The sequence below is a fragment of the Paralichthys olivaceus genome, chromosome 22 (genome assembly GCF_024713975.1).
Source record: "Paralichthys olivaceus isolate ysfri-2021 chromosome 22, ASM2471397v2, whole genome shotgun sequence".
NCBI classification, from domain to species: Eukaryota; Metazoa; Chordata; class Actinopteri; order Pleuronectiformes; family Paralichthyidae; genus Paralichthys; species Paralichthys olivaceus.
Window position 1 is genome coordinate 14221225 of NC_091114.1, and position 10948 is coordinate 14232172.

At 44.8% G+C, this 10948-nt stretch overlaps 2 protein-coding genes across 2 annotated transcripts; both read left to right on the forward strand.

Moving 5' to 3' along the window:
* On the forward strand, positions 1–3419 carry LOC109645138 (sodium/hydrogen exchanger 9B2-like). Its single transcript, XM_069519000.1, has 12 exons — positions 1–100; positions 382–552; positions 729–871; positions 1049–1176; positions 1261–1342; positions 1757–1850; positions 1933–2039; positions 2127–2276; positions 2371–2479; positions 2568–2704; positions 2805–2979; positions 3088–3419. The coding sequence occupies exons 1-12, from the start codon at positions 1–3 to the stop codon at positions 3171–3173; spliced, it is 1482 nt and encodes a 493-aa protein (XP_069375101.1). The 3' UTR covers positions 3174–3419.
* A 362-nt stretch (positions 3420–3781) lies between these two features.
* LOC109646666 (serrate RNA effector molecule homolog) lies at positions 3782–10738 on the forward strand. The gene is made up of 21 exons (XM_069518974.1): positions 3782–3921; positions 5081–5203; positions 5351–5461; positions 5555–5695; positions 6088–6148; positions 6227–6524; positions 6634–6881; positions 6964–7077; positions 7150–7279; positions 7382–7521; positions 7598–7659; positions 8184–8262; positions 8356–8520; positions 8712–8885; positions 8976–9129; positions 9315–9427; positions 9503–9583; positions 9664–9814; positions 9929–10030; positions 10184–10316; positions 10409–10738. Exons 2-21 carry the CDS (start codon positions 5085–5087, stop codon positions 10482–10484), a joined length of 2652 nt encoding a protein of 883 aa, XP_069375075.1. The 5' UTR covers positions 3782–3921; positions 5081–5084; the 3' UTR covers positions 10485–10738.
* Positions 10739–10948: the final 210 nt, after the last annotated feature.

Sequence of the window (10948 nt, forward strand, 5' to 3'; positions counted from 1 at the left end):
ATGTCGGAGTCAGACTCTTCCTCCTGCTGTTCGTGTTGCATCAGTCTGAAGGAAAAATGTCCTCGACCTCAAGGACTCATCAGCCTGCTCATCACTAAAGGTAGCAAACTGTGTGTGTGTGTGTGTGTGTGTGTGTGTGTGTGTGTGTGTGTGTGTGTGTGTGTGTGTGTGTGTGTGTGTGTGCTCTTTCTGACCCCCCTTTAATCAACTGTTTGGGGTTGAGACTTTTTAGGGTTAGAATCAGGTTTAGTTGTAACGGTTTGGTATTTAGTTGTAATGGTTAAGGTTAGGGTAAGGGGCTAGAGAATGCATTCTGCCAACGAGTGTCCTCATGTGTGTGTGTGTGTGTGTGTGTGTGTGTGTGTGTGTGTGTGAGTGCAGTGTGTTTGTTTGCTCTGCTGTTCGGAGTTGTCTGGTCCATAACAGGACGTGAGTGTTTACCTGGAGGGAACCTGTTCGGCCTCGTCATCCTCTTCATCTGCTCCGTGCTCGGAGGGAAACTGGTGGGAATGATCCAACTGCCCACACTACCCCCCTTCCCTCCTCTACTTGGTACGACCCAACAATCTGATTTTATTTGATCTGATCTGATCTATGTTCAATTTATCCAAAAAAGAATAATTCTAACTCCATCTCCCATTTGTTCGTAATTCATTGTGTGTGTGTGTGTGTGTGTGTGTGTGTGTGTGTGTGTGTGTGTGTGTGTGTGTGTGTGTGTGTGTGTGTAGGAATGTTGCTAGCAGGTCTGGTGTTGCGTAATGTTCCGTACATAACAGAAGCCGTCTTCATCAACACTCACTGGTCTGCAGCTATGAAGAACATCGCCCTGTCAATCATCCTGACCAGAGCAGGGCTGGGCCTCGACCCCTCGGTACACACACACACACACACACACACACACACACACACACACACAAACACACACACACACACACACACACACACACACACACACACACACACACACAATGAATGATGTACTTTCACCACAGGTTTAAATCTGTATATGTGTTTCTATGTGTGTGTGTGTGTGTGTGTGTGTCGGCAGGCCTTGAATCGTCTGAAGGCGGTGTGTTTGCGTCTTGCGGTAGGGCCCTGTGTAGCGGAGGCCTGCATTGATGCTGTGGTTTCTCACTTCCTGTTGGGTCTACCCTGGTTCTGGGCCTTTTTACTGGGGTAACACACACACACGTACACACACAAAAACACACACACACACACACACACACTGTGTTGTTCATTCTGTTCGTTTGTGCGTAGCTTCGTCCTGGCTGCAGTGTCTCCAGCGGTGGTCGGTCCTGCGATGTTGCTCCTGCAGCGAGAGGGATATGGAGTGGGGAAGGTAAATTAACTGCTGCTGCTGTGACTTAACACTGCTGGTTCTACATTTTACCCCCAGGGGGCGCAGAATCACCCAGCCCCTTCCCGTGGAGAGAATAAACGCTAGAATGTCTTTATTGATCACACAGACCTATGAAGGGAATCACCATGAGGAATAAGCAATAAGAATAAAATTCCTGAGTCCCCTCCAGAAGCCCATCAATGAGAGAAATGTAATATATCTAATCTAAACAACCAGCAGAACCACCTGAAGGAACTGAGAGTCTCCCCTCGGATCAATGTCCCCAATCACTACATTGTCTTTCCTAAGAGACGACAAGAATCACCAAAACAAAACATTTTAGCCATGAAATGTTGTAACTAGTTTGTGCGATGTTCTGTTAACATTGTGATATTGTTCTGTGCGGTTGTTCAGGGAATCCCCACCTTGCTGTTGGCCGCTGGGAGTTTTGATGATATTCTGTCCATTACAGGGTTCTCCACATTCCTGGGAATCGCTTTCTCTACAGGTCAGAGAACAGCTTCTACTCTGTTCTGTTCCCTTGTGATCCACTTTACACTCAACGTGATGTGGTCGTGTTTGTCCTGCAGGTTCTACGTGGATGAACATCCTGAAAGGTGTCCTGGAGGTGGTGGGAGGGATCATCGCTGGGCTGATTCTGGGTCTGTTCTTGTGCTTCTTCCCAAGCAAAGACCAGGTTTGACATTGAAGTATTATAAAATCAAAACCAAACTTAATTCCAATTTAATATATTTTAACATACTCTGCTTCTCTGTCCCTGCAGGAGGACCTTGTGTTGAGAAGGACTCTCATGTTGTTGGGTCTGTCCATATTTTCGGTCTTCTTCAGTCACGTTATTGGTTTTTCCGGAGCCGGTAGTCTCTGTACTGTGGTGCTGGCCTTCCTGGCTGCTCTGGGCTGGAAAACTGACAAAGTAAAACACATCAGAATCAATGGATCAAACCTTGTTTACTCACCATCAGCATGTCTGAAACCGTTCATACCACCGACTCTGTCTTTTCATCCAGGCCCCGGTGGCAGCCTTGGTAGGTCGGTCATGGGATGTTTTCCAGCCTCTCCTGTTTGGTCTGATTGGAGCAGAGATCTCCATAACAACCCTCAGCCCCAGCACCGTTGGTAAGAACCCGACACAGAACAATTATCAGAATAAATATTTAGCGGACCTACACTAAAACTATCGTCACATTCTACGTTGGCTCCCCAGGTCTCGGTCTGGCCTGCATCAGTATCGGTCTGGTGATCCGTGTGCTCTTTACCTTCCTGCTGGTTCATTTCGGAGGATTCAATCTGAAGGAGAAACTCTTCATCTCTGTGGCCTGGCTGCCGAAGGCCACCGTACAGGTCAGCAACAGGAACTCTAGAACTTTGTCAGTGACCATAACATCTGTGAACTGTCAACGTGTTATTATTAACACGTGTTCTTTGTTTGTTAATGCGTCAGGCTGCTATTGGCTCGAAGGCTCTGGACATAGCGAGAGAGAAAGGAGATGAGACCTTAATAAAGTTTGGATTAGATGTGCTAACGCTTGCTGTGTTAGCCATCCTCACCACAGCTCCCTTAGGGGCACTGGGTATCGGAGTGGCAGGACCACGCCTCCTGGAGCGACAGGTCATAGGTCAGTTTTAATTTCACACTTGACCGTCTATATATTGATTAATGTATAAAAGTCTTATTCAAGTTATTTGATCAAATTATTAAGATATTTTTTCATTCATTTTTTCAGACGACATAGAGGGCGAAGCCACAACCTCGAGGAGCAACAGTATTGGTCAAGAAGAAGACAATGTGACTCTTGAGAGCAAACTATGAAGGCTCTGATTGGACAAACTGAAGAAAACTATCAATAGCACTCTCGATGTCCGCTCTCTATGCAAATGATACACAATGATTTATTTATGTGTAGATGTTTCCTTATACTTTGACTTGCTAATGCTAGCTTTGCTAGGAGGAGAAATCACTGTTGACATGATTGTGTGACTGCAAAGCTCATTTCAAACCGATGAGAGTAATAAACATAAAACTGCATTGTTGTGAAAGTAAGTCAAAATTATCAAAGATTTGTAAAAATAAATCTAACCATAACATGTATTATATCAAAATTAAATTATGAGACATTAAATTCTGATTATTAAATACAAAGCTAAACATTTGATTCAAATTCTTGTTAGTGTTTTATTTTTTACATTTTAGGTATTTGTGTGAGACACGAACATTTTAATTTAATTCAATTTAATTTAATTTAATTTAATTTAATTTAATTTAATTTTACTTTATTTTATTTTATTTTATTTTATTTTATTTTATTTTATTTTATTTTATTTTATTTTATTTTATTTTATTAAGGGGTCGCTCTACTTATTATCATTGTTGTGTTTTGTGCAGCTGCCTCTAGGGGGCGCGTGTGTTTGTTTCAGTCTGTAAACCTGACCGGAAATAGGAGAATCCTAGCTGAGGTCGAGCGGAAGTGTCGTTGGTTGGGATTCCTTTCCGGCTGGCGGTGAAATAGTCGCGTTAGCTCCGGAGCTAATTCTTCAGTTTGTGAACAGAGAAGTTTCAGGTAAAAACAACACAAACTTATAAATAACGTTTGTTTCGCACTAAAGTCAAAGCGAACAAACACGGACGAAAACGAATTGTGTATAATATTTATTTTAGCACGCTGGGTTAGCTCTGATGCCAGCTAGCTAATTAGCTGCTGCTAGCTTGGTCCAGGTGCTGCACGGCTAACCTTAAGTTTACTGTTAAAGTTAGATTATATGCGCGTGACTTCATTTCACTCAGTCATTTCAGTTCAGTCAGGGTGAGGGAAACCAGCAGCAGCCGTGACGAGTCAATGCTAACGGAACAGAGCAGAGAAGCTAACAGGCTAATTCAGCTAACATCTACACAATACACGATTAAATAACTGTTGTTTGTGTTTCCGGCTTCGGTGTTTTAATGTGAGTGTTGGCATCGAGGGGAAGAAGTGGAAGTATTGAATCAAACGTTAAATTCTGATTGAGACATTGAAAGTGTATTGTTAACATTCATGAAGTACATACCGAGCTTCTGGTTTTACTCTGTTCCTCCTCAAACTTTCAGCTTATTGTTGATTTAAAAATTGAATGCGAATCTAACTCAACAGGCATTAATGTTTATGAGCTTTATTAACTAAATGTAATGCAAGCTTCGTCGCAGTTTGGTTATGGTTTAGTGAATTAATTTTATGTGCTCGCTTAAATTAACTTGAATGTAATGTGAGGATGTTCAGTGTCTTAACCTGTTTATATCAACTGTGCGTGAACTGGCCGATCATATTAGTTGTTTTGTTTTTCATGAATGTTGGTTAAATCAATATGTCTCCCTTTTAAAATCTTAAACAATTAATCATTTGTTATTATTTTTAACATACTGATAAACAACTGATTATACAAATTACTTCTGAATCCAGCTTCTGAAATGTGACTTTCTGCTTGTTCAGTGTGTGAATTGAATCCTCTTCATGTGGTTTGTTAAACCGAACCAAACTTAGATGACCGAAGATGCAAACATAACCTCTGCTAGGTTCTGATTGGCATCTTCAGTCTGTGAGGTTCTATACAATCAGCGTTTGATTGATTATTGATGAAATATTCCACAGATCTATTGATAATGAATTTTCAGTTTCGTGTACATTATGTTTTTAAGATTTTTAGCAGTCGACATTATTTTGTTTTTTTGCATCCGTGTGTTTTCAGTCCAATGGGAGATAGCGATGATGAGTTCGACAGGAGGAGGCGGGACAAGTTCAGGAGAGAGAGAAGCGACATGGAGCGGTCAAGAGAGAGGGAAGAGAGGCGGCGGGACGACTGGCCCGACAGGTAAACTCACCTGATGTCACTCTCACCAAGTCAGCATGGTGGTTCAAATTTATTTTAGTCTCATTGCTGAGTGCTGGTGAACACACTGTTTCCCAGCATGAGTGTGTTCATGTGTGTGACTGATGTGTTTGGATATCGTTTGTTCAGGGACTGGGACCGCGGCAGAGAGAGAAGGAGGGATTACGATCGCGGACGCAGAGAGAGGTTTTCTCCACCTCGACACATCAGCCCTCAACACAAACGCATGAGGAGAGACTGGTGAGCTGTGTGTTTGTGTGTATTTCAGCGGCATACATGTATTTTATTCCCTAATCTATTCTAATTCTGTCATTTGTTGGTGAATGTTTTCAGGGATGACCACCGGGGGGAGCCGTACCGCTACGACATGCCCTACGGAGGAGGGGGTCCATTTCCAGGGGCAGGCCCTCAGGGCTGGCATCCTGACCTCCCCCACCTTCACCCACACCATGGAGGTCACCCACTGCAGGGCAGGTCAGCCTCTGCCCCAACATGTGACATTCTTATGAACATGATATTTCAGGAACGTTGTGATTGAGTTTCGTCAATTTTGACACAAACGTTCATTTAGATGAACTGATTAGATTTTAGTGGTCAAAGTTCAAGATCATCATGACCTCACAAAGCTGGTTTTTGGTCTCTTGAACATGATATCTCAAATCTGCCCTCTCTGGAATTTCTTCAAATTTAAACCAGTTGTCATTTGGACTCAAAAATGAACTGATAAGATTTCAGTTGTGAATGTAACATGACAGAAACACATCAGTGGTTGGTGGAGACATACAACCACAGAGTGGTGATTCTAACAAAGGTGACCAGAAGTGTGATCCGACATTTCTCTTTTTCTGTGGTTCATATTGTCTCAGGTTAGGGATGGTGGATCCTGATCTTCCTCCTCCTGGTCCTCCCACCATGAGGAGCTTTAAGGTGAGAAAACACACTGATGGCTTTTGTCACAACGCGTGAGCACAGGGTTGAAGGTCACTCATTCTGATTCATTTGCAGGAGTTCCTGTTGAACATGGAGGACAGTGTTGATGAGACAGAGGCGGTGAAGCGTTACAACCAATACAAACTGGACTTCAGGCGGCAGCAGCTGCAGGACTTCTTCCTCCAGCACAAAGACCAGGAGTGGTTTCGGTCAAAGTACCACCCCGAAGACATCATGGGCAGTAAGGCAGAGTCTCTGGCCTCCCTCAAAACCCGCCTCAGCGTCTTCCTTTTCCTTCTCGACAACAATTGGCTGGATAACGTGTCTTTGGACATGGACCATGGCGCTGCCATCATAAAACTCCTTGACGCAGGTGGGATGATCATTGACTGTATATTAAGATATAAAACTTATATTTACATATATCCAGTTGCTGGTGTCACCTTGCAGTGGGTAATGTAGTCCTCTCTCTTTCCCTGCAGCCGTGATAAAGATGGAGGGAGGTACAGACTTTGACCTGCAGGTCCTGGAGGCACCGATTGCACCTGTGGCAGCAGTAGTTGGGGAGGCCAGCAGTGCCGTCACCAGTGGAGGAGCAACTGGAGGTGAGAAGAGTCAGGGAGAGCAGAGCGCAGGAAGTGTCAGCGATCAGAGCAGCTCCGAGGCGACCAGTAGTCGAACGGAGGCAACGACCAGCAGAGAGGCGGGCGAGACAAAAGACTGTGATAAGGTCAGAATGATGATGTCACACTGTGGTAAATAAAAGTGACGACGTGTTTCGTGTCAGGGCATCAAAAATATCTTTGTCCCAGGACTGTGAAGAGGAGGCCACGCAGAACGGAGAGAAGGAGAAGGCTGAAGAGGGGGAGGAGGGGGAGGAGGAAGAGGAGAAGAAAGATGACGAGAAGGAGGAGAAGACAAAGAAGGTGAGTTGGTTCTCGTCGACACTAACATTCTTTGTGGTGTTGGTGTTAAATCCTGTCGACTCCTCCACTCAGGGCAGGAAGAGGAAACGCAGCTTGTCAGCTGACAGTGGGGAGGGCAGTGCCTCCGACTCAGACTCCTCCCACTCTGACGGAGAGAAGGAAGAAGACGACGAGAAGGAAGAGGAGGAAGACGGAGAAGACGGTACTGACCAATTTGTTTTCATACCACAGCAACTGTTTAATCAGAGGTTAAACGACAGAAAGAGTGGAGGAAAACTGATCAGTGTGTGTATGTGTGTCTCAGAGCGTCGGAAAGAGCGAGGAAAAGAGCGAGGGAAAGAGAGGGAGAAGGAGGCCCCTGCAAAGCCCCGCCCCCTCCACCTCACCACCTCTCTGTTCATCAGGAGCATCCCCCCAGAGGTGTCAAAGGATGAGATCACTGCAGTAAGAGATCACACACACATGCACACATCCTCAGACACACACTTGACACATGGACTAACCTGGCTCGTGTGTGTAGTTGTGTCGCAGGTACCCAGGCTTCCTACGAGTGGCGCTGTCGGACCCTCAGCCTGAGAGGAGGTGAGAACTGAAGCGTTGGATGTCATTGTCATTTCAGTGTCTCATCACACATTTATCCTCCAGTTTATTTTAGCTTTATTTAAAACACAGCAGTTGACAGTGATACACACACACACACCAGGCCACAAGCATTTGAACCTTCACAGAATTTATTTTTATAAAAAAAGTTTTTGCTTCACAAAAACAATGGAAAAAATGAAGTGAAGTTCAACTTGAGACAGAACCGAAAAGTTTAAAACAATGATGATTTAAAGACGGTGACAGATCTGACCTCAGTTTGGCAGGTCGGCTTTTAGCAATGTCCAGGCTGTAAACAACGGGGACCTTAAGTGACCAATCAGGCTCAGGGAGCGACCAGATCAGCAATGCATTTGTAATCGTGGTTCTGTTTCCGTTTCTTCTAGTCCAAGAAAATATTGATATCTGTATTCTTCTTCTAAAAGTCAATAACAGTCAAACTAAGGAATTGGTTCAGAGGGACAGTTTTTACATGTCCAGATTTTGAGTCGGTCTGTCTGTGCCAGGTTCTTTAGGCGGTGTTGGGTGACTTTTGACCGCGGTGTGAACATCAAGGAGACGTGCTGGAACCTCCAGAACATCAGGGTAAATCCACCAAACATACTCCGATCAGAACTGTCACTGACATGAACTGATCGATAAATAATACCTGCACTCTCTCTTCCTCCACATCCTCAGCTTAGAGACTGTGAACTCTCTCCAGTGGTCAACAGAGATCTGTGTCGGCGCGTTCGCAACGTCAACGGTCTGACGCACCACAAGCCGGTGGTGAGGAACGACATTCGTTTGTCAGCTCGACTCGTGCACAGCCTGGACCAGAGGGGGGAGCTGTGGGCCGAGCAGGTACAGTCCCGTTGTTGTCACCCATTCTAAAAACACCACGTTAAAACTCTGAGCAGGAAGTTAGTGATTGTAGTCTGGCTGCTCACAAATGGGATCTGACCACAGTCAATTCAGCTGCTTTTATATTGATAGTCTGACTCACTATGATGAGATGTAATTACCCATAATCCCTCAATTACATGTGTGTACAGATGGAGACAAACCCCGTCCTGAAGAACATCACAGATTACCTCATAGAGGAAGTCAGCGCTGAGGAGGAGGAGCTGATTGGCGCCTCTGGGGGCAACAGTGATGACACAGGTGATGCCAAAGACCCCGCCTCCTCCTCTGAGGTCACCGTTGAGACTGACGACAAGCTAATGAAGGTAGGAGGAGCTCAGGTTGTCTTATTCTGTCCTAATATTTTTAAAGTTATGATTCTGAGGGTAAAATATTGTGTGTGTGTTTGTGCGCAGGTGCTGGACAGACTGCTGCTCTACCTGCGCCTCGTTCACTCTGTAGATTATTATAACTTCTGTGAGTATCCTGCTGAGGACGAGATGCCTCATCGCTGTGGCCTGATCCATGTACGAGGACCCCTACCTGTGGCCAAGATCACTGCAGCCGAGAGTATGCACACAAACACACACACACACACACACACACAAATATAAATAAATTAGACTTGTTCGTCATCAAATATTTTGTCACAAGTGGAAACTGCAGGTTACACGTTACCTCCTGTAACACATATGAAGGCGTGCACGCTGTGGAGGTTGCTGTGTGACCGAGTGGTGTCTCTTCTGATCTGATAGTGAGTGAACATCAGAGGATGTGTGAGGAGCGTCTGGCTCCTCTGCTGTCACCATCAGAGACGCTGAGTGAGGAAGAAGCTGCCAGGCTCGGAAAGAAAGACCCGGAACAAGAGGTGCCACACCTGTCCATCTACCTGTCTGTTTACCTGTCTGTATACTTGTACTTTAATGCCCGTCTGTCTGCTCAGGTGGAGAAGTTCCTGTCAGCCAACACGCAGGAGCTCAGTAAAGATAAGTGGTTGTGTCCTCTCAGCGGGAAGAAGTTCAAGGTGAGTCCAAATTCCTGTGTGCTTCCTGTGGGGAATGAGTGGTTACCATGGTAACATTTTATATTGTTGTTATTGTTCAGGCTCCAGAGTTTGTGCGTAAACACATTCTGAACAAACACGGAGACAAGGTCGCCGCCGTCAGACAGGAGGTTGAGTTCTTCAACAACTTCCTGTTGGACTCCAAGAGACCCGCCCTTCCTGAGAACAAGCCCCTCCTACCACCAGCGCAAGGTGAGACACAAAGACTCTGACCGACATCTGAAGAACACTAACGTTTAAAGTACAACACAGTCGTTACTTTGTGAGAACCTTCAACTAAAGCTCTGACTTCTCTTGCTCTTCCAGCCACTCCCCCTGGCATGCCTGGATTTCCTGGTCAGTCACCACAACAGCAAAGCCTTCTGGGATATCCCCCTGGTGTCAGACCTCCCATGCCTGGCTTTCCTGGTACACACACACAAACACACACACACACACACACACACACTGAAAGAGCTCAGATCTACCACACTACACTCAAACACATCGTAGCTACACAACTTGTATCTCACTAAAGATTATTTTTATTAATCGATTTATATTTTTGGGTGTGTGTTGCAGGTGGGGGACCTCCCTACCCCCACAACCAGTTTGGCGTAGGGCGTGGTAACTACGACAACTTCAGAGGTCATTTAGGGGGAGGGGGAGGAGGAGGAGGAGGAGGAGGGTTTCCTGGGAAACAACGGAACAGCAGGTAAAATCAGATCTGATCAACACGTGATCAATACATTTCACTGTGTGCTGTCATCACTCTGACTCTCTCTCTCTCTCTCTCTGTGTGTGTAGGGGCGCACGAGGAGACCCTCGCTCCATCATCGAGTACAGAGACCTCGACGCTCCGGAAGACCTCGACTTCTTCTGAACACAACGAAGTCAAAACACAGGATGTTTTTTTAGACGTTTTTTATTTCTACATTTTCCCATGATTTATTTCAACTTCCCTCCATCTTTAGCTCGTCTTTTATTTTGAGTTAGGATAAAACTGTGTGTGTGTGTGTGTGTGTGCGTGCGAGTGTGTGTGTGTGTGTGTCAGGAGCAGGACCAATGTGACTGTCAGTCATTGATAAATGAATTGTTCCACTTTCCAATAAAGTCAATCAATAGAGGGAGACTGATGATGATGTCTACGCAGCATCTGTGACCGTTTATAAAAACGATATATATAAATATACGACTTTTAAATCGTTCAATATACGATTTTTATACCTATATTAAATTGTGTATTATATTATATGTTTATTAAAGTAAGTATAATATACTTAACATTTATAATATGATAAAATATATGATCATAAAAATACTCTTTAAATGAGAGAAACGCTCTCC

Coding starts and splice junctions, on each gene's coding strand:
- LOC109645138 (XM_069519000.1), top strand. CDS start 1: ATGTCGGAGTCAGACTCTTCCTCCTGCTGTTCGTGTTGCATCAGTCTG. Junction 553..728: donor CCCCTTCCCTCCTCTACTTG/GTACGACCCAAC, acceptor GTGTGTGTGTAG/GAATGTTGCTAGCAGGTCTG. Junction 2,705..2,804: donor TGCCGAAGGCCACCGTACAG/GTCAGCAACAGG, acceptor TTAATGCGTCAG/GCTGCTATTGGCTCGAAGGC.
- LOC109646666 (XM_069518974.1), top strand. CDS start 5,085: ATGGGAGATAGCGATGATGAGTTCGACAGGAGGAGGCGGGACAAGTTC. Junction 5,204..5,350: donor CGGGACGACTGGCCCGACAG/GTAAACTCACCT, acceptor TCGTTTGTTCAG/GGACTGGGACCGCGGCAGAG. Junction 9,428..9,502: donor AGAAAGACCCGGAACAAGAG/GTGCCACACCTG, acceptor CTGTCTGCTCAG/GTGGAGAAGTTCCTGTCAGC.